The sequence below is a fragment of the Haliotis asinina genome, chromosome 9 (assembly GCF_037392515.1).
Source record: "Haliotis asinina isolate JCU_RB_2024 chromosome 9, JCU_Hal_asi_v2, whole genome shotgun sequence".
Taxonomy (NCBI): domain Eukaryota; kingdom Metazoa; phylum Mollusca; class Gastropoda; order Lepetellida; family Haliotidae; genus Haliotis; species Haliotis asinina.
This window is the reverse complement of record NC_090288.1, coordinates 24,250,629-24,275,196: the sequence shown is the minus strand read 5'-3', so window position 1 is coordinate 24,275,196 and position 24,568 is coordinate 24,250,629. Positions and strand designations below refer to the sequence as shown.

The following is a 24,568-nucleotide window of genomic DNA, read 5'->3' as shown; positions in this document are numbered from 1 at the left end:
TTAGTAGACATCCGAAATGTATCTGCATTCTTCGGGCCATTGCTCTTTCGTGTGTAGATATTTGAAATGTAATGTACTGACATATGGAATTACATGCAAGAAAGTGTCTCGTAAATATGCGTGTCAGAGACGGGGAAACCCCATGGCTACGAATTGGTTTGACGTCCATTCATAACGAAATTGGTCTGTTGTACCTATGTAAACAAAGTACCTGACCATTGAGTATTGTCTATTAATTACAATATTTCAAAGTAGCATTGTCAACAACTCAGTCGATCACTTTGCCTTCAGATGCCACTGTCATTTTATATGATCTATGCATATCACGGAATGTTAACCACGAAACTGTTCAGGTTTTATCTTTGCAGCAGACATTAACATTATATTCTTTAGCTGAAATATGTGATGATCCGACATGTGGTAACTGAATATATTCAATGCCGCAGTTGGTATAACGCCTCAAACCCGTCAGTGAATTGCATCATGAAGGAATGAGGTAGTGCTCGAGACGGAAGGCACTAGATGTACTTTCTGTTAGCCTAATAACTTTAACGACTGTGAACATTTTCTCTGTCGTGCCTAAGGATGTATAATGAACCGCGCGTGGTGTGAGGCGGGTGTTAGATCCTCATGCTACTCTCCGGTCCACCAGTCGCCTGGCAGCCTCACGAGACCCTTGCTCAGTCCCCACACTCAATATACAGACACAAGTGATGGCTCAATTGGACTCGCGCATGCGCACGTCACGCAGTGTGGTCCATTAAAATGAGACTTAAGTTGAGTAAGTTGTGAAGAAAGACGTGTCCAAGTTGGCAGGCGGTCGCCACGCACGACGGGAGCAACATATTGGCGGACAGAGAAGAGAAATTAGTATACACCTCGCTTCATCTCACTGGTCAACAATGGAACAGATCAGACCAGCAGTCATGACCTTTTTTTCTGGACAGTATCCTGCAGCTAATATTGCTCAAGGGTAAACACACTTGCCAAATTTACTTCCATTGACAAAATACAATTTTTCTTGAAAGTAAGTAGCACATTAAGAGGAAGCTTGCTAGCAGGTAAATCCGTATGGTTGTCATGTTCCTTGTTCACATATCGTGCACGTGAAATGAAATGTTGTAACGAAATTTAAAACAATTTTCACCGTCATAATAGTTTCGAGTGCTGTCATCTTTATTTCTTGTTATTTTTGTATAATGTTGTTTTCCAGTTTACACTTAGAGCGTCTGAGGTTCAGCCAGGCCCCACCTGTGTTCACCCCAGTGTTCCAGGGTATGATGCCACCAGCTGCCCACATGAACTCTACACAATCCATCCAACCTAGAATTGCCGCACCCACACCTACATTTCCCGGGGGTGGATTGTGCGTCTCCCAGGAGGAGTTAGATATGGTACTGTATGGTTATGCCAAGGGGAAGACCGGCGACCAGTATCACGGCCATGCTCTTTCAGGTCTTAGGATAGGAGACATCAGCCATGGTAAGTTCTTTGTCAGTAACACGTAAATATTAAACCATTACACTGTCCTAAAATGAAAATATATATCATATTGTCACCATGAAAGGTAATTCAATTTAAACATAAAATGAGTTGGTTCACTTTATTTAACAATACAAAGTTTTAGTTAATAGACACATTTATAACATCGCTATGTGTACATAATGTCATTGGCAAGATGTTTTAGATTGAAGCCAACAACATTACACGTTGTAATATGTTTATAAGAACAGGTTTATTATTGTGGGAAGATTTGTGTCGCCTTTGTTGTAGTGTAAACAAGATCTCGCATATGACAGGTTTAATCTATGAAACATAAAGGCATCATGTTCACCTGCATGTTGAAACGTATGTCGTGCCGTTATACGTCTCCATCATTGGTCACTGGACAAAACTGTTTGTTGAAGTCTCAAGTTTTACAAATACATGCGCATGTTGAAGGTGGAAATATAAATCTTCACTAGACAAACAACAATGTTGCAAATTTATTTACATGACGAACACAAACGAGATTTACACTTATATATCTCTACTTAGTTCCCATGTGAACAAAACAAAGGTATACTTTTTATGTACTATCAGGAGTTTTCAAAATTTCGCTTTGAAATTGATGATGTGAAATTATTGATGTTTCCAAGGTATAAAATAAAAATATACAACATGGCACAGAAACGTAAAGGATATACTCTGTTCCAAGACCATGGTCCGTAGCATGGTGATCTATCTTCAGTTGTTGGCAATCTATAGCCTGTTTTTATCTTGAATTGTCATCTATAGTTTTAGAGTTAGTTACTAGTTTTAAATCGAAATCTGTGATCATCTGTTGTCTTTTTGTCCTTGGTTTACAGTTTATTTTAAATTTACCTGTATTCTGATATGCAATCATAACTTGTTTTAGTGACGATATGGCTGAAATATTGCCGATGTGACATATAATCTTAAGTCACTCACTCACTGTGTTCAAAGAGGCGTTAGCTATACAGTAATACTTTATGTTCAAAGTGTGGGTAGCTATATAGTAATACTTTATTTTCAAAGACATGGTAGCCATATAGTAATACTCGATGTTCAAAGAAATGGTAGCTATATAGTAATGCTTTATGTTCAAAGAAATGGTAGCTGTATAGTAATACTCTATGATCAACGAAATGGTAGCCATGTCGTAATATTCTATGTTCAAACAAATGGTCGCTTTTTGGTAATACTTTATGTTCAAGGAAGCGGTGGGCCAGTTGGCCAGTTGGCCAGTGGTAAAACTTTTCCATCGTCTAAATATTTCGATCACTAGACCCGGGTGTCATTCCCCACAAGGTGTCACAACCTGGTGCGTCTGGTGCCCGCCGTGATATTGATGGAATATTGCTAAAACTGCCTAAAACCATACTCATTCACTCAAAGAAGCTGTAGCCAAATTGCGATGCTCTTGGTTTACTTAACATACATGGTTAGTTCAACGATCATCAAAGTAATTGTTACTGATATGTTTAAGTACAAACTCGGTTTAAACACTTCGGAAAAAAATAATGTATTTGACATCACGCTAGTTTGTAATGTTAAAAAAACTATGCGCTTGGAAATCCTGAAAATGATATGTTTCTGTGGAGTAATGTTGGTAGCTAGAGTTGAGTGGAGTAATGTTGGTAGCATGAGTTTAGTGGCGACGAAAGTGAGCGGCGCTCTTCAACCAATCACAACCTGGTGCGTCAACGCCCACTAATCAATTGGATGAAAAAGCAGGGTTGGCTGTATGTTAAGTGGATGCTTGCATGAGGATGTGACATGGGGACAGGTCATTCACAGCTGACAATAACTCTTTATTAAACAAAGATTAGACTTCATCAAGTTTGATTCGACAAGCCATGATAAAGTTTGCTTATTGTGTTGCGTACCCTGTAGGGTAACACGGCATTATGGTTCCCAGATAAACCGGAGTGGATGGAGATTAACGAAGGTTCAATGGATTATTTGCCTTTGTTGTATCAACAGAAGTGTAACAACACGGTTACTTTCTCCACAACTAACTCCCAATAAGTGGTGGTAGACTGGACTTACGGAATTCGCCAAGTCTAGCATTGTTGGACGCTTTTACCGTTGGGGTGTCACTGGCGTGTTGTTAAAGGTGCCCGAGGGTGTTGGTGTTCCGATACCTGTGACGCCTACCCCACAGCTGGCGCGAAGTCAATGTTTGATCACAGTCATTACTACAAAGCTTTCAAACCCAGGCCCCTCGCACATATCACTTCCCACCTTAAACTAGTATCAAACATTGCCATAGCAACACCTTTCTTGAATAAAATAGAACCTAACAATCTGACGCTTACAAAATATACAGCTTTCTGAAAAATATATAGTCACCTAAACTAAGGACGAATTAAATGGCAATCGTGAAACTATTCCCGCATGTTGCTAATTTATACGAAATCATAAAATGACATTGTAACTCGTTATTGCATGTGTGGAATTAAACATACTCGTGAGAAAAAGTACTTCCGGCTTAGGTGAAATGAACCATCATGAGAACCAGATCAACCGACCTACTCCCTCACAAATATTACAGAGAGACAGGCCTTACTCCATAGCACGCAGACTACCATCTACTACAGGTGGACGAATCCTCATTTATTACAGACAGACATCCCTCTATTACCCGTAGATGAATCTCCATCCAGTACAGACAGACGTATCGCCATTCATTAGGGACAGACAAACCCATTTCCATTCCCGACCAGTGAATCCTCATCCATTCTAGAAAGATGAATCCACATACATTTCAGGCAGACAAATCCGCATCATTACTGACAAATCCCCTCCAGAAGAATCCCATCCATTTCACCCCCGTGACAAATTATGAAATCCCATCCTGTTACACACAGACGGATCCTCCACATTGCAGACATACGCATCATTCGCACTACAGACAGATGAAACCTCCTCAAGCGCGAAATGAAGAGTGTTTGATGCATAAAATTGCTGTTGGATTCTCATAGATAGACAAAGGTTGTAATTGTGACCAGCTTTTCACAACAAACAACAAGCTTCTGGTAGGGTTGAGGACATTTATTCTCGTAGGGCAGGCAATACACAAAAGGGGCGTTGGGGTAGTCGAGTGGTTAAAATGTTCGTTCGTCCGTCCCACTGAAGACCCGGGTTCGATTCCCCACATAGGTACAATGAGTGAAGCCAGTTTTTAATGTCCTCCGCCTTAACATCGCTGGAATGTTGCTAAAAGTGGCGTAAAATCAAAATCATTCTCTCCAAACACAAAAATCACCCTGGAACATTTAACAAATTGTAAATGGACAGGAAAAGATCCGTACTAGGAGAACTTATGTATTATGAATAGGTCTCAGATAATAGTTTACAAGCTGCATTCATTAAAATATATTTATACTATCCATATACACACACTACAATCAAAACATTCACACAATGTACGGAAGCTCTTTAAAATAGCAAACCTTCCCCATTTATGGAAAGGAGGTTTAATAACCACCCTTTGGGTACCTGTACATCTGCTACATTATTGACGCGGCCATGTTAGGTTTTGTACAGGGAAAGATCTAGGGAATTATTTGTCAGTTTTTGTAGTTGTCCGCCATTGATAGACCAGGGCCATTGGACAACATCAACCACCTTGTTGAATGCATATACGACACATGATTTGCAAATTCCTAATTTAGACATTTACTGCCAAAATAATTTTATTCTTTACACAGATAGTCTTTCCAAAACATTTTGTTTCAAGTGAGAACTTTGATTATGTAACGTATACTGTATTTGGGATTACATTTTCTCATTAAAGTACACAATTTACTACTTTTGCGTGTTCATAAATTTGATAATCACGGTTTTCACATAAACATATAAATACATTCATGTATTACTTGTGTTGTTCATGTTTTGCTTGTTGTAATGTTTTTTTAAATAAACGGTTTTACATCCGATATGAGAATTTTGTCATGAAACGGTCAAAGATGGCCAAAGAAGTTGACATTTAAGATCTTCATCAGGTTGGGGTCCACAACACTTACCACAACATGCCAGGTATATTAGACTGCCGACTCAGTCATCCTTCTGCCCTCGTTATATAGGTTGAGTATTGGTTTACGTTAAACAGACAGACAACAAACAAAGCAAACTCCCAATTACAACTTGCCTGAATGTTGCAAGGAAAATGCCGGGTTGTATTTGTTCATGTGTAACGCATTATCTTTCAAAATAATAATTCGATTTCAAATAGTTGTGCCTACACCTGTAGTAATTATAAATGTTGAAGGAAACACATAGTTCTGCGCCTTGATTGTGAAATACTGAAAGAATAAATATTGCAGCTTAATGAAAATGTAGCTATGTGCTGAATACTGTCATGAATGCGGTCTTCTTCTCGTTTGGCTTTGTAATGTGTCATATTACTTACTTGCTATTTTACTTTACTTCACTTAATTTCACCACGTAATGACAGGTCATTGCCCAATTAACTACATATGTTATTTTTCAAGTTTTGTGCTGCTTACAGTGAGTCAGTAACGACGACGGCGACGACGGCGACGACGCCAACAAACAACAATAGATGTGATGTGATCGCGATGGATTATTAACATTGGTGGAAATCTGTCCTATCAGTCCTCGTTCTTGCTCCCTGCAAGTGTATCTGATGGTTGGGTTGTTGTGCTGGAGTCTGTATGATTGATCGTTACAACTGTCTTCCCAGACCATACATATATGTTTGTTCTCATAAGTTCCGTAGTCCATCGTCACACGCTGACAGGCTGCGTACTATGCTCTCCTGGTAAACGAGTCGTCTATTTCACAGTCATTTGGATTTTACAAGACACATTCCTGTCTATCGTCAAACCGAACTGAGACATTTCACCCGCCCCCCGTGATTTGATAGTGATATGCTCCGAGTCTTATTGCTGGTTTTAATCACTTGTCGTTTTCATGAAACTGCACCTCTGGCAGAAGTAGCCAAGTCAGCATATTGCAAGCCCAGATCAGCTCTTGGTTTTCGATTTGTACATGCCCTCATATATCGAATTCCTCACGATCGATTTTCAGTCAAATCGTGTCTCAAAAACAATCGTTTGATAAGTTAAAACAGAACCTATGTCTAGATTATTGCAAGTAATGACCGCTGCCACCTGCGCTTGTATTGCAAGAGTTTCACTTTCAATATTCATCTTAGGCACGTCTATACAATGTACTTGACAGGTTAAACAGCATTAAATACAGTTTCCATATAACGACGAATAGAAACGGCAAGACTGCACCATCTTTCGAATTCTCGACTTGTGTCATTTGTCGCATATAATTTTAAAATGCATGGAATACTTATTACGTATATTGTAAAATATTCCTTTTCAGTTCAGTGTCTTTGTTGTGTAAACATGATCTTAATACGATAAAGTGATCATCAGTGTGATATTGGGTGCATCTAACACATAGCGTGTTTCTGTATTGCAGGTATTGACCGGATACTTGGCGGTCAAGTTCAAGTGGGGGTGAATCATGTGACCAAGACCTCACCGACCATTGTGCTGGATACAAGCTGCTTGGACCTCCCCGAAGGTACATGTAAAACACTCGCTTTTTCCCAATTAAGTCATAGCCTTATCCATGCCTGGAAAAACTTTTAAAGTTCAAATGTTGCTTTGCTTCCACACACTAAATATCAATGTTTAGTCTAATCCCCACTAAGGGCTTTTCACGCAGATAATGGTAATTAAACAAACAGAAAAAGACTGTGACGTATACCTGTCCCTTTCTTTGCTATTATGACAAGGCGGATTGTCTGGTTGTACACCTGGTCTGAACAAACGAAGCGGTGGAAGAACGGGAGTTGTAATTGGCGGTGGGGTTGTGACAGCTACCCCTTGCTCTGCTCTTGTCACAGACCCTCTCACTAACACTCCCTCTCCCTTTCCCGACTCGGATCTCCATTCAACCCCATTGTGCTCTGCTGTCATCGTTTATGTTATAACCAGCGCAAAGAAAATAGAGCGGGAAGTCTTTATTCTTCTTCTCCAGTAAACTTGCACGGACGTGCAGCATTGAGTTGTTACATTGTGAGGGAGCATAAACAACACGTATAATGAGATTCGAGGTGGTCTCTCTCTCTCTCCCTCCCTCTCTCTCTCTCTCTCTCTCTGTGTGTCTCTCTCTCTGCTCTTGTCATTTCACAAGCATGGATCCGTTATTGCATTTCTCCTGAAGGAAGAACATGTTACATATGCTACATGGTAAATGTTTAAAAATGTCTTACATAACGTCCCTTAAAAATGATGGTGGACAACTTACTTGCTGAGTAAGTTTGTAAGGCGTCTGTCACCAGACCAAATAAATGACAGGTCGGTCACCAGACGATCTCACGCGCTGACCAGGAATATGACACCGGTCCTCAAAACAGAGATCCAGATCTAGGTAACGTTATCAGATAACACGTGGAGGAGGCGGGCAACACGCCCATGCAAGTACTTTGCTCGTAACGAGGAATTGAGGGAGTAAATAGCATTTATTTGATAGAGCATGAATGCATGTTTATCATTCATATTCACCAATCTGTATTCATTCCTTTACGAATTCACGAAAGCTGGATTTGTATAAGCAGGAAGTGCTAGATAATTTGAGTAACTACCACACTGCGAGTATTAGAGAAAAATGTTTATACATGTAGCTACCAGGCTTGTTGCCACTACACAGACATACTGCCAACATCATCGCAAGGACTATATTCAGTATATCGCTCCCAGTACTCCCACTTTTATGGAGGCTGTTAGAGCAATTGATCTTAAAATTCAATCAGTTCCTCAATGTTTGACTTTTTATACCCCCGGCATGTAATGCGAGGGATATAGTCGACGCCGTCCTCCTGTCCACCGTCTGTCCGTCCGTAATTATTTTGTTTCCGGAGCATAACTCAGAAAACGTTCAATATTTTTAGACCAAACTTGATAGATATGGTAATCTCAGCCTATGGATGTGCCTTTTGCTATTTACAGATTTTTGGCATTTACATTTTTTTGTTGTTGTTGTTCTATGGAACATTTTGGTGTTAGTCTTATGGTGGGGTGTGCTTCGATTCCGGAGCAGAACTCAAAAACAATTCAATATTTTTCTGCAACACTTGGTAGATATATCAGTCAGAAGTTGAAATGATGCCTTTTGCTATGTACAGATTTTTGTGATTTATTATTTTCTCGGTTTCCATGGAAACGTTTCGAACTCATTGTCAAAATGGAGGGATGGGCTTCGTTTCCGGAGCACAACTCAACAACCGTTCAATATGTTTCTGCGAAACTTGGTAGATATATCAGTCAGAACCTGAAGTGGTGCCTTTTGCTATGTACAAGATCTTGTGATTTATCATTTTCTCGGTTTCCATGGAAACGTTTCAGACGTAGTCTGAAAAGTGAGAGGCGTGTTTCATTTTCAGAGCAGAACTCAAAAACTTCTTAATATCTGCCAGTAAAACTTGGCAGAGATATGTGACAGACCCCAAAGTGGTGCCTTTTGTTTTTTTATAGGTTTTTGTGATTTATTATTTTCTTGGTCTCAAAATGGAGGGATGGGCTTCGTGCCCAGAGCACAACTCGAAAACCATTTCATATCTTTCAACAGAACTTGGCAGATATATGAGACAGATTTTGAAATTGTGACTTTGCGATTACAGATATATGGTATTTATAATTTTCATGAATTCCATGGAAACAATTCAAACTTTATCAGATATCATGCACATCGATGCATGAATTTCAGTAAATGTAATACATGTATATTCAACAATTTAACATTAATTCCCTAACATGATTTATAATGCTGTTACTTGTAACTATGATAGGGGAAATTCCCTTGCTTTGTGGCAAACGCACAGGCTGTTTACAAACCGTTGTTCACCCATTTGATTATTTAGCATTTGGTTGTTTTAGGCAAATTGATAAATGCTGAACATTTTACAATCATCTGAGAATGTCGTGTTCACTGCACAGTACCACATGTTCATACAGCCATTTTTGAGTGCAATATATTCAAAAGTTCACTATTTTGCAAGAATCTTGTTCCGGCGCCCATATTTTGTGGCCTCTCTTACATCGGCACATTAACCGTATGTCCGATAGTGTATGTTTTGAAAAATGTGGACGATATTATGCGCTATCAAAATGACGTCATCTTTGAAATTTCACATCTTACATGTATGGTCCATCTGCTGTCGTCAGACGTCATTGACGACCTTCAAGTGTTCATGAATTGTTCATTATCATCATGCATCTATTACCAGGAACAAGTATCTTACTTTTTATATTTGTAAGTTACTGCTGAGTGGTTCACACTTAATAACAGTATATTAGCAAACAGCCTCCCCTTTCATCACTTATACCTGTAACCTCCATCACAATGTCTGCAGTTGTAACGGCACGTAACAGGGGGTCGTTATAAAGTTTAGAGATAAAAACAATCCTGTGGCAGCCTAGGCTTTAAGTGAGTTTATCATACCACAGTGGTGCTATATTTCATTAGACTGTTGAGGATGGCAGTAACCATTGGCGTGTCATTTCAAAGAAAGGTTTTCATAGGACTGTCTTTTAGAGAGTATGCATTAGGTTTGACCACTATTTTAGTGAGTCTTTGCAAATTATAACAAGTAGTCTTTTCTTCATTTCTTTATCCGAATACGAACCTCATCGGACACAATTTTACCATCTATCTTTAAACTGCGAAAAAAGCTGCATATTATATGATAAATAGGTTTGTGAAAAAGGTCGACAAATATCAGTCTTTGAATGTAACTTGTGTAATGAACCGCAAAGTGGGTATGCTGCTACGAGTTACAGGCCGACAGATCATATTAGTATTGTAACGTGTGTTCCTTGACCCTGTCTAGTAATGAAAGATCAATCATCCCTAACCGCTAATTGTAATTACAGCTTGATTCGTCATGGCGTTTACTGTTTCACTTCCCCTTGTAAAAACTTGGTGTGACGTTCTCCGAACAGCTACAGTTAGCAATCCGTCAGGACAGAACGATGTAAGGTTTTCTTGCGGTATTCCATAGTATAGACACAGGAGGAATGGAGCATATTATGTTTTGAATTTTCAAATCTGAAAAAGGCCCCAGTTTGAAACTTGGTGATTCCTGCTTCAAACCTAAGTAACGTCCAGAGACCCATAGTTTGTTAAATTATATAGGAACATACGTGTGTTACAGAACTTGCTGATCTGCTTGCACAATCAAAAGAAGGAAAGTTGGACAAACCATTTTCTAGAAATAACATTTAACCGAGTTATGCCCCTTTTTAGGCCTGAAAGATAGAATATGACCAGAAATTACTGAGAATTTAAAGATTGTAATTTTTTGTACAAAACCATCTCACTCATTACTCATGTATTAAATGTGAATATTAGCAGAACACAACTCGAGACAGTTAGTATTTTGTCAAGTCACCGCGGGCAAGCTTCAATGAGGCGGGGTATACTGTTGATCAAAGAAGTTAGAAACTCGTGGTCAATGCCGTCCCAATATCGGTCTACCTCTTCTTTCATTTCAGCAATATGTACCAGATTATTCGTCTTGACAATTTCCTTCATAAGTCCCCTGACATTTTCTGCTGGATTTAGGTCAGGGCTATAGCTTGGTCAGTCTATTAATGTCATATTCTGGGTCCGAAACCAGGCCTGTGAATGCTTTGAACGATGTTTTGGTCGTTGTCCTGCAGGAAAAATAAAAATAAAATGTCCCTCGAGAACATCTCCGCTCACTGTCCATAATTCCTTCAAATACACAGAGGGGCGTTGCCACCCCACACGTTAAATTTCGGACTGTACTTTGGGCGCTGATGCAAACACTTTTCAGTTTGTTTGGTCCAGAATTATTATTTTCACAGCAAAACAAAACTTTCATCTGAGAAAATCACATTGTTCCAGTTCGAATTTCTATGATGTATGCTGGAATTCCTTTTGTGCCAACCCACTGCATGCAGCTCTGTTCTAACCGTCTCCTTACATGCAGCCATAGCTCCTCTATCAAACACCCGTGAAGGTCCCGCGGTAGAATAGGCCTTCAGCAACCCATGCTTGCCATAAAAGGCGACCGTGCTTGTCGTAAGAGGCGATTAACGGGATCGGGTGGTCAGGCTCGCTGACTTGGTTGACACATGTCATCGGTTCCCAATTGCGCAGATCGATGCTCATGTTGTTGATCACTTGATTGTCTGGTCCAGACTCGATTATTTACAGACCGCTGCCAAATAGCTGGAATACTGCTGAATGCGGCGTAAAACTAAACTCACTCACTCACTCCTCTATCAATAATATCCAGCCTTAAGTTTTCTAAACCAAGCCGCCTCCCTGGTGCTCAGTGCCATATACATTTGCAATATTTTTCAAAACAAGATATACAGTGGACAAAGGGATGCCTGTTCTACTTGAAATCTTGTTGTCCATGTTATGATACTTTAAAATCAACTTCCTCTTCTCTAAATCATTCATACTGAGGATAACTGAAACTGTCGTATGCCAGCAAGTAAACAAAGGGGGATAACTCTTCACAAACTAATGAAAAAGGATTAATGGAGTTTTCTCTCTTGAATGAAACCAAGCACTTCATAGCTGGTCAATATTGTTTATACTAGAAATCCATTTAGACATATTCCAAAACTTCTCAATAATTTCTGGCCGTACTATATAGTGGCCTATGTCGCCAGTGCGGACGGGTGTACTCGGACTCCACTATGGATGCTGGTTATGACCTTGAGTCTCCTTTCACAAAATACAAAGCGGTCGTAAGTCACCAAGGTAATTTGAGGGCAGTGTTATAGAAAGGTAGTTAATGTTAACTTTAGTAAAGTTTGCTTTGTGAAAAGAGCACCTGGGCCTATCCATGATACTGCTACAGATGCTTGTCATGGTGCCGGGCCTATCCACGATACCACTGTACATGCTGGTTATGGTCGTGGCTCTATCCATGATACCGCTATAAATACTTGTTATGGTCTCAGACCTATCCACGATACCACTGTACATGCTGGTTATGGTCGTGGCTCTATCCATGATACCGCTATAAATACTTGTTATGGTCTCAGACCTATCCACGATACCACTGTACATGCTGGTTATGGTCGTGGATCTATCCATGATACCGCTATAAATACTTGTTATGGTCTCAGACCTATCCACGATACCACTGTACATGCTGGTTATGGTCGTGGATCTATCCATGATACCGCTATAAATACTTGTTATGGTCTCAGACCTATCCACGATACCACTGTACATGCTGGTTATGGTCGTGGATCTATCCATGATACCGCTATAAATACTTGTTATGGTCTCAGACCTATCCACGATACCACTGTACATGCTGGTTATGGTCGTGGATCTATCAATGATACCGCTATAAATACTTGTTATGGTCTCAGACCTATCCACGATACCACTGTACATGCTGGTTATGGTCGTGGATCTATCAATGATACCGCTATAAATACTTGTTATGGTCTCAGACCTATCCACGATACCACTGTACATGCTGGTTATGGTCGTGGATCTATCAATGATACCGCTATAAATACTTGTTATGGTCTCAGACCTATCCACGATACCACTGTACATGCTGGTTATGGTCGTGGATCTATCCATGATACCGCTATAAATACTTGTTATGGTCTCAGACCTATCCACGATACCACTGTACATGCTGGTTATGGTCGTGGATCTATCCATGATACCGCTATAAATACTTGTTATGGTCTCAGACCTATCCACGATACCACTGTACATGCTGGTTATGGTCGTGGATCTATCAATGATACCGCTATAAATACTTGTTATGGTCTCAGACCTATCCACGATACCACTGTACATGCTGGTTATGGTCATGGATCTATCCATGATACCGCTATAAATACTTGTTATGGTCTCAGACCTATCCACGATACCACTGTACATGCTGGTTATGGTCGTGGATCTATCCATGATACCGCTATAAATACTTGTTATGGTCTCAGGCCTATCCACGATACCACTGTACATGCTGGTTATGGTCGTGGATCTATCAATGATACCGCTATAAATACTTGTTATGGTCTCAGACCTATCCACGATACCACTGTACATGCTGGTTATGGTCGTGGATCTATCCATGATACCGCTATAAATACTTGTTATGGTTTCAGACCTATCCACGATACCACTGTACATGTTGGTTATGGTCGTGGCTCTATCCATGATACCGCTATAAATACTTGTTATGGTCTCAGACCTATCCACGATACCACTGTACATGTTGGTTATGGTCGTGGCTCTATCCATGATACCGCTATAAATACTTGTTATGGTGCCGGGTCTATCCTTGATACTGCTATAGATGCTGGTTTTGGTGCCGCTCCTATCCATGATACCGCTATAAATTATGGTCTCGGACCTATTCACAATACCACTGTACATGTTGGTTATGGTTGTGGCTCTATCCATGATACCGCTATAAATACTTGTTATGGTGCCGCACACACACACACACACACACACACACACACACACACACACACACACACACACACACACACACACACACACACACACACACACACACACACACACACACACACACACACACACACACACACACACACACACACACACACACCAAAGTACACACAGTACTCACACACACTGCAGACACCCCAACTACCCTCCCCAGAACGGGTTCTGACATAAAAACTACGGATACGGTTCACTGTAAGTGTACAATCAATGGTCCTGAACAAGACGCCTGCGGTGTGTGTGTGTTTGTGTGTGTGTGTGTTTGTGTGTGTGTGTGTGTGTTTGTGTGTTTGTGTGTGTGTTTGTGTGTGTGTGTGTGTGTGTGTGTGTGTGTGTGTGTGTGTGTGTGTGAATGATCTTTGTTCTTGAATTCTTTTTAAATTGATACTTTGAGATTGTTAAATATGTAATATTTTGAGATGTCTGTGTTTTGTGGGTTTTTTTGTGTTGTTATTTGTTGAAAATAGGATTTGTTAATGTGTCATAATCATTAATTTTTGTCTGATATAACTTCCTTCATCATTTTTACACCTTGACATGAAATGATACAACATAGAAAAATATTCTGAGTGTTATAAAATATCTAACAATGTATGGCCATTTTGACTTTTTGTGACCGTATTGACTTGGATGTTCTATGGCGGTTTTAACGTTTGGTCATTTTGATTAGGACACTGTTTACGAAGGTGTACCTCAGGCACAGCTGGAAATGTCCACAGAGTCCTGCCAGGGCGAACATGTACGTGTGAATACTTAGAGACCGCCATACTCATAGCTCTTGGACCTACGGGTACACATAACATACACCTTAAGAAGTGTGCATTAAATATCCATGCCTCTATTATGTACTACGATTTCTGACTTCTTATACGATGTGCATTTAATGAAGGACCAGTTAAACTGTCTTTCAGATGAACCCTCTGTTCCACTTTAATTCTCATAGTTTAATAATTTACGTGATACGTACGAAAATAACACATGATGTGTGAACTCACATATGCATTTTTTTGAATGAATGTCCATTTCTGAAACTAATCAGAAATGACCGGATGTACATACTACATGTATTACTTTTGGTTTTCCTAGAAAGATGCCGAAATGACGATCGTTAGTAATGTAGTTTTACCTATCCTGTAAACAAAACCACTTAGGGAATGTAAATACACGTTTAAGAAAAAAAAACACGTCTGAGTAAGGAATGTGTATTTACACACGTAGTCCCTTTTTCTCTTCTTTCTCACCTGTCACTTAATTCGTTATCTGTAAAGAAGCATATGTAGATTATACGTGATAACTTGCTGTCAATGATATTTAGGAGAACATGAAATCTTCAATCAAAAACGATATATCCGAAGCTTAAAACATAATCAAACTGTGCAGGTTGAGATTCAAACAATTCCTTTGTGGTTTTGAAAATCCACAAGGCAATAATCGAGCTTGTCATCTACGACTTGAAAGTTTTAACTTGTAGTTAAAATTGTAGACGATTATTGTGAGCTCAATTGCTTGACCTTGCGTTACCTACCACTTTGTCGTGATAGTTCATGACGCTTGGCGTCCACTGCAAACAGAAAGCACCTATCTTCATGTGACAATGGAGAATATCACACTTTTAGGCGTCATCAATATTTGGAGAAAATAATGGATTCTGATGATAAAACAGTAATATCAATCCTCGTTATTCTCCAGCTTGTTTATGTTCAGTCATAACACAACAATATTAGTTGAATAAGTGTATAACTTCACTTCACTTATTTTCTCTAAAACCTCAGTTTTGTTGTACGCTTTAATTTGTATTATTGGATATGTCGATGTATTTCCAAACATGACTTATCATTTGCTTTTCTTACAGGAGTGGCTATTTATCAAACCACATTTGCAGGAACAATACACTATGGGTCTTTTTGCACGAAGACAGTCATCAGCAAGGGTACAAGATTCGGCCCCTTCAAAGGAAGAGTGGTGAACACAAGTGAGATCAAGACCCACGACGACAACTCACTAATGTGGGAGGTATGTCATATCAACTACTGTCTGTCAGGCTTCTCTTGTTACCATATTCCAGATAATATCATAGTTTGAAATATATATATATATATGTTCTCAGTGTTTTTCTTCTGAGACAGACGGGGTAGAATAGGCCTTCAGCAACCCATGCTTGCCATATAGGGCGACTGTGCTTGTCGTAAGAGGGATCTAACGATCGAACTAACGGGATCGGGTGGTCAGGCTCGCTGACTTGGTTGACACATGTCATCGGTTCCCAATTGTGCAGATCGACGCTCATGTTGTTGATCACTGGATTGTCTGGTCCAGACTCGATTATTTACAGACCGCCGCCATATAGCTGGAATATTGCTGAGTGCGAAACTAAACTATCACTCACTCTTCTCAAACACGTTTTAGGTGACTTATTCGCTACATACCACAGTAAAAGGAGCATTTTGAACCTGTCGCTGTGTTTGCAGCGTTTTGTTTACAGTGCCGGATGTGAAAATTTCACGCTTCATGAACTTTGTTTGTATTTCACGTTTTCTTGTCTTAAATTTGATGACCAGAGATCATGCAGTTTTAGCAGGTATATATTTCTCTTGTGTTTCGTCGTTTCGTTTATTTTCAACGTCTTCATCGAACCTGCCCAGGTTAAGCGTAATGCTATGACCGACATTGGTCGATCATGTGTCGATCGGTGTCCACCAAAGTCAAAGTACTTTTGCACGATAGAAAAGTCGTCTCAGGTGGAGCAAATCGCAATATGGTCTTGCGTCTCTCTGCACATGATTATTCTGAACTCGTAGGCTCGAATTCAGGTCCGCCCCGATTTTACAGCACCATGCCTGCGCTCAAAGTGTTCACAAAAGTGGTAAATGTTCGGGAACTGAATTACCTCGAACTTTCTTTCCACATCTAGACGACATGTCTTTATATTCAACTGAAGAATTGTCCCAAACGATGTTTATAACTCGTTCAATCAATCATATGCAGCCGCCCTCACTCTTAGAATATTGCCGTGTGCATGAAACAAACAGTAAATCACCTTTCGCTCAGTAATCCGGTGTAAGGAATAGTCGTGGGCGTCGACCCTTCCCTCTTTCCCAGCAACATCATAGTGTTACGGCGTTCTTGAAGTCACTGTAAACCGCACAGAGATCTGTTTACTTTCGCATATATATAGTTCGGGATATATGCTAATTTTCAAATTTTGAATAATGATCTTCTATTCACTGACGCAATGATACAATATCAATAATAAAAACACCAATATCCCAAACTTATTTTGTCCTCTATAGTTTCCACGGCATGACGAACCTGGAGCATTGCTGTTTGCGGCGTTATGCAAACATCATTAGTCACTTCTGTAACATTCTGGATAATCGTATGCAGTGTTAACACAGGTTTGCACCATCTGAAAGTCAGGTAACGAAAATAAGCGTGCACAGTATAAGCATAAACATGTTTTTGTGAACAATATTTTACGTGCATGGTATTCTACGAATATTTATGACGTCTGTTTCACACATGCGTTAATACGGCGGATAATCCTGACCTACAGGTGTTTCAGGAAGGCAAACTAAGCCACTTTGTGGACGGGCGAGGCAATGCAGGAAACTGGATGACGTATGTGAACTGTGCAAGATATGCCCAGGAGCAGAACCTTCTAGCTGTGCAGGTTGATGGAGATATTTGGTACGAAGCATGCAAGGACGTCCCCCAGGGTACGGAGCTGTTAGTGTGGTATGGGGACTGTTACCTCCAGTTCATGGGGGTGCCAGTCGCCCTGAAAGAAATGGCAGACGGTGGAGCTCAGGAAGAGGCAGATGGTGAGTGGCATGACTCCCCTTCAATTGTGCAACTTTACTTCCATGGTTAGAAATCACGCATTCTGATAGCCTGTTTTGGGAGGGAAACCTGAAGTGATGCATGCCTCAGACGTCTGAAACCCACGGGTAGGATGTTCAAAACCTGGAAACATAGTCAGGAGTAACCGGTTTCGAACCAACGATCTTAAGTGTCTGGTGTGCCAAACTTTTGCAACGAATTGCGGGGCCTCAGACGCCTTGGTGTATCCTTATAATCCACTCCTTATAATCCACTCCTAATAATGTTTCTCTCATGCGAATCTGCTAGCAACATTACTTAATCGCGGCCTGTTGAACATGTGGGCTTTCAAACTGGACAAATCACAATACGTGTAGGCGAAGCTTGTTATATGTACATGCCAAGAATGGATAATACTGATGAAGTTGGAATAGATTCTCCCCAGAGAAACATTTTTGAAAAAGCCGTTGCCGTATACTTGTATATGGTGTATAAAACCCGTATATGTTTTGTTTGCTCAAACAGGAAGATGATCGTGATAAATCTTTGCAGAATCTTTACAGAATCTTTACATTCGCCGCAAATGGCTTCCTCAACCAGACACTTCACACATACAAGCGCAGAGTAAGGACAATAATTTGGACACAATATTGATCAATATCAGTTTCCTTGTAAATCGATATCTAGAACGGATTTGATTTTAGTGATCTCCGCACAGGGTCACAGTCACTGCAGGTGGTTTTTAAATCTAGTCAGGCAGTAAAACATTTTTTCCAACCGCAGTGATACAGTGAAACCCGTCCTACTGAAATATTCGCCATTGGACTGGTCAGATGTCCTGGTTATTGTGGCAGTATCCGCTAGACACTTTGTTTCCAAGTCCACCTTGCTTTTGCTGCTTCTGAGTGTCTGGATATCAGAGATAAATGTTGATGAACATTTGTTGAGCATTTCTTCATATTCAACAGACAGACACTACCAAGATCGGTCAGATGCATTGTGGTCACAAACATGTCTTGAAAGTTGTGGTTATTTAGTGATCAATATGGGATATGTGCTCGTCGGCACATACGTTATCGTTAATCAAGCAATCGCTAGTGTGTTTCGCGATTGTTTAACTTGTCACGTCGGCCAAATCACGATGATCGACCCAGTGGCATCCTGTCTCAACCAAGTGTAACCAGCCTGAAGTGATCAACGATAAAAATAAGAGAAAGCTACCCCAGGAGTAAGTTGTCACTGTTAGCAATAGTTTGACGTCAGGTACCCACTCTGTTAGCTGTGTCATTGATGAAGCATTTGACTGATTCAACCAGACCACAGTTATAGAATAGCGCCACCAAATACCACGTTTATTGTCGTGCACGAGAGCGGTGTGACCGTGGAGATAAGGTAGTGTCATTTTAATGGAACATTGTTCATGAGACCATTGACGTTGTAGTATATAGGTGACCTCATGGTTCTTGGTATGGTCATCTACCTTCAGTTGTTGGCGATGTCTAGCCCATGTTTTATATTCTATTATCTGCTTTAAATGAAATGTTTTAGCTCCCCCTGCTAGTTTCATATTTATGTATGTGATAATCCAGTGCTTTTGCTGTCCATCGTTGACTTTTTTGTATAAATTGTTTTCGTCACAATATGGCTGAGATATTGCCGATGTGACGGTAAATTTGAACTCACTCGATGGTATATAGTTGAGCAAAGTATTCCGTTTTCGCAACTTTGCCTGCCGTGTCCAGTGAGTTTACAAATCAATGTTTACTGAAAACAAGTAAAATCTACACAGCTCTTCGCAGTTCAGTTATAGCAATACTTACAAGAGATCAGATTGTTTATCGTATTGATACTTTGTTACTATGTTACTATCTGTGGCGGTCGGGGTAGACGAGTGATTAAAGCGTTCGCTAGTCACGCGAGGACCTGTGTTCGATTTCCATCATTTCAGGTGCCCCCAAGCCGTGCTCGAATATTGCTAAAAGTGGCATACACCTAAACTCGCTACTATGAAATCTGAAGTTCATGGTAGAGCCACTCACTTTAGGTGTTACCAATAGGGCCATAAATTTATTATTTTCACAAAGCATATAAATGTGCTAATAATACAGAGCAGTATGTAATCCGTGGATAAGAAGTGTGGCATCATTTTATTAGTTTCGACATCTTCTCAAAACCACTAGGTTATGAAGTTGACATTCATACGTTAATGAAGGTTTCTAACAGCTGTTCGCATGCAGTCATTTGTTATACACAAATAACAGCTTGACAGTCATGTTTAATTTGTTACTTTTAAACATTTCTTATCTGTTATCTGTATGTATCTTCGTGAAAGTTAGCGTATGTGATGCGCCGAGTTACATAATGTTTGGAGTATTTGAATATTATTTATTCCTGTGGTTGATCTGTTATTGTATGTTATCAATTGTTGCAAATATTCAAGAAAACGTCATGTAAGCTACAATGAATAATAGTGGCATTTGCCCATTTGTATTGTATTCCAAGATGATATATGGTTACAAATATCGAATCCGTTGGAAATCGATTGATTTTGATAAAGGAAATACTGGTAAACTGGAATAACTGACTGGATGAAAGATAAAGTCACCGGAAACATGTGCCGCAATTTTTAATTTGAAAGTGTTATTATTTTTATATGTTTTGTCGTGAAAACAATTTTCTCCAAACTATCTCCCATTCGGCCATGAAACATATTCCACTAGCAAGTCCTTGAACTCATGGACCTTTTACACTCATTATGTCATAAGTGACGTCAAAGGTCGACCACATTATGCCAACCATGCCCTACAGTAATGTATTTATTTATTTATTTGTTTGTTTGTTGTGATGTTTATGATTAGTAAGAACGTGTGTTGTATTACCTGGAGTTAGCACGAAGCCATTGAATAATAGACATAGGCATCATACAAGGGGAATATACATTGTCCTGACTAGTATTGTATAATAAATTATCTGCGTCGCTGTTACGCTGGAAGAAAGTAACTGAGCATTATTTGATGTTATGCCATATTTACCGTAAAAAGATTTTTGTCCTTAATCATTGTTTCAACGACGACGCATAGGCGACACCAAGCGATGGAATAAACCTTGGAGAATGCTGTTGGGTGTCTGAGCCAACGCTTGTATCAATTCAACTACCGTCCGTAGCTGCTGGATAGGGAGCTACAGCTTGCCAGTGCCAGAATGTTCTGCTCATGAGGTCCAATGATCTCATTCCTACAGACCTCCCAGATCCCTCAGACCTGTCAGATCGCCATTGGCAATGACAAGTTGTGTCAGACCAAGAGCTGTAATGCCTCCGCTTACCATTACACTAGCCGCCGTTCACCTTGCGATCTGTAAATTCTTACACATGTAAACAAAACACTGTTTCAATCTTGTCTCTTGTATACCATAGCTACACCAGGCAAGATGTGCCTGTCAGTGGCGTTGGAGCAAAATCGGAAAAAAATGGTCGTATTGCAGGCCGTCAAGGTCGAATGTTGTGCTCCCTCGGTCGGTTTTCGTACAATTCTGGATTTGACTGGAAGTAAGCCAGGAATGGTAAGAGCAGTCAGACTTTCGGTCTGGAATCGATTTCTTTGATGGGTCAGCTGAACGTGGTTGTCCTCCTGACGTGACCTCACGAGTGAATGGCGGGTCAAAGGCAAATCACGCATGTCCCTTTTCGTTGAAAAAGTCTAAATTAAGAAGAGATCGTGTTTCTTTTTATCCGCTTATGTCATGGTACAGATAACATGTATAAAACGTTTCATAATAATCCAATGGTATGTGTATGCATGTATCAAAATGTACAATAGGCTGAAAATCTACAACTAGCAGGATTGTTTTCCAAGGATTGAACGTAAAGTTTGACCAATATTGAAAAAGAAAAATAGTTCACTTGATAGGTAAACGTTTCCTGGCATTTCATAGTGACGGACAATATCATTTTTTTTAATTCTAATTTTGATATACATGTACTACCATGTATGCTGCATCTGCTCATATAGTGTTTGACTACTGGGTTGATTTCGTTGATAAAAGTGAAATGTTACTCGGACATCGGTGTGTAACTTTTATCTGTGCGAGTAACAATTTGTTATTGCCATTTAAAAATATTTATGACTTGGCCGCGTCCTGATCATCTGTGTGTCCGTAAGAACGACTGTGTCTGAATCTACAGCTCGTGAACTCCCAAGGTCTATTTCTGAGAGAATTTGTTTTTCTGTCAGAAATAAAAAAAATAGTCCTACCGCCCTCGTCACTTTTGAAAAATAATGTGCCCGAGAAGCATTAGCTGTAATTCATTTTTTTTTCAAGGAAACAGTTCCTTGCAATAGTGTACGTTTTGTATAATCCTATTCAAATACCCAATCTGCAGCATATATATTTTTAAATCATTTTCTTCGACAATCAATTTGGTTGGGTTGTTTTGTTTTATATTTAAAAATAATCCCATTCTGCCTGCAACATGCACAAAAGAAACTGCTATCACATTTTCTAAAGTGATTTCTTAGGGAGTGGTAATTCCTTATTCTGGTGGGTGTACAGGGTGGAACTGTGCGTCATTTTGAGGATAAAATACATCATCTACTTTTAATATTATTTTTTAAGATCAAGTGGTGTATCCGTTGTGTCTGATTTTTGTTTTATTTTTACCAGAAGGTTCTATTGCAAGATGCAAAATCAGCTCGTGTTGATACGGTCTAACATCCATGTACAAAATAATATCAGGAACATCTTTAACCGCTGCTGAGTCGATGGTCACCATCTGGGACAGACGTCACGTGATACCCGCTTCTGATCATTAACTGTCGGGTGTTTCCGAATACGAATGCCATTTATTAGGCGTTTAAGGCTATTTTACAAACGTTTTGTTTAATTATAACCATCGAAGATGACTTATAGAATGCTTTTGTTTTACCCCTGTGTAAACAGCGTCATAGCGTTAGTGTGCTATGACTTACCAAGACTGTTCAGTATCGTCAGATCTATCTAACTGTATGACACTTCATATAAATGTATGTGATTCCCCCAGACTCCAAGTAATGAATACCCATGTTATGACACAATACATGCTGTACATACCATATAATATGATAAAGTGACGGCCATGTGTTACTGCACAGCCAGTGAGGGGTACCAGTGTGAGCGGTGCGGCAAGGTGTTTGCCTACAAGTACTACCGAGACAAACACTTAAAGTACACCCGATGTGTGGACCAGGGAGACAGAAAGTATCCTTGTCACCTTTGTAGCAGGTAAGATACTTCCCATCAGTACTTCACATTTGCTTCCGCATTGCCCGATCAATCAATTTATTCAGATTCAGAGCTGGGCGGTGGGTAGCCCAGTGGTCAAAGCGTTTGCTCATTACGCCGAATCCCCTGGTTCGGTTCCCCACAAGGGAAAAATGTGTAAAGTCCACTCTTTGTGTTCACTAGCAGTGACATTGCTGGAATATTGCTAAATCGGCGTAATATCTAACTCACTCACCCATTCAGGTAACGATGAAAATAATTTCCATGATTATGCCGGAGGTTAATTACCTGTGGATCACAATAATGTACGTCATATTTTCAATGTTTCCAGATCTTTTGAGAAGCGCGACAGACTCAGAATCCACATCCTCCACGTTCACGAAAAACATCGACCTCATAAGTGCATTGTGTGTGGCAAGAGTTTCAGCCAGTCCTCCAGTCTCAACAAACACATGCGGGTTAGTTCTTAACCATTATCATAAATGGTTCAGTCCGTGTCAAGAATCTTTTACTTAAATGTCACGTAAAAACTAACTCGTGAAGATCCGGGTAAGAAATGGTCTTCAGCAACCCATGCCTGTCTTAAGAGGCGACTATAACGGGATCGGGTGATCAAACTTGTCGACTTGGTTCGAACACAGGTGCGTAGCTACCATTACAAAAGCAGCCCGGGCTTACACATGATTTTGAAAATGAAAGTTGGGCTTGATATGCGCCTGACACACAATATCAATATCTTTGGAAACAGATATCTTTCTCAAAAGAGTCGTGTATTAGATATTATAGGTGCTTCAGTGTAATTTGAAGTTAATGCCTCTCGTGACCTTACCGGTGTATGACTGGCCTTTGGTAATCTATGTCAAGTCGGCTGACTGGTATTTCTTTGTGTAACAACGTACAACCTAGCTAAATGTCGATTTACTTTAGAGGTTTTACATTCACTGTTCATGCCACGCTTGGTCAAGGTAGGGTCGGCAGAGCCAGCAGTAAAGAACTGCAACAAAGGCGAACATGTGTTTATTCAAAATATTTAAAGCGTTACAAGCGCAAACAATTCACGTAGTAACAGTTATGACATACATTATTTCGAAGGATGACTGGAGCTTACATCCACAGGAAATAATGAACATATAATGTACTGTAAAATATTTCTTTCAGCCATGAAATGTTTTTTTGAAACCTGACATAATTTTATATGTGTTTTCCGCGAATGTAAGATTGATTTTATCTATGTTCATGTATTACATTTATGTCTCCCGTTTCATTCCGTTGGAGTATTGCTACACTAAAAATACACACTCCAAAAACAAAGAATTCCAAAAAAATTAGAGTCTTTATTCAATCAGTCAATAGCTACTGCACATAACATAAAATCTTTGTGTCACCTTCAAGCATGACTCTTTGCGTGTTATACTATTAAAACATAGAAATGACTCAAGTAATAACAATGTTACAT

The 24,568-nt window shown here is 39.8% G+C and overlaps 1 protein-coding gene across 1 annotated transcript in view; it reads left to right on the top strand.

Moving 5' to 3' along the window:
* The first annotated feature begins 902 nt into the window (after nucleotides 1–902).
* The window catches only part of LOC137296665 (PR domain zinc finger protein 14-like), a 30,421-nt gene continuing 6,755 nt past the window's right edge, over nucleotides 903–24,568 (top strand). Inside the window, exons 1-7 of the mRNA XM_067828484.1 lie at nucleotides 903–973; nucleotides 1,214–1,482; nucleotides 6,964–7,068; nucleotides 15,887–16,047; nucleotides 17,588–17,855; nucleotides 22,983–23,112; nucleotides 23,444–23,570. Of these exons, the coding sequence (XP_067684585.1) occupies nucleotides 903–973; nucleotides 1,214–1,482; nucleotides 6,964–7,068; nucleotides 15,887–16,047; nucleotides 17,588–17,855; nucleotides 22,983–23,112; nucleotides 23,444–23,570 (1,131 nt within the window). The remainder of the gene's footprint in view (nucleotides 974–1,213; nucleotides 1,483–6,963; nucleotides 7,069–15,886; nucleotides 16,048–17,587; nucleotides 17,856–22,982; nucleotides 23,113–23,443; nucleotides 23,571–24,568) is intronic.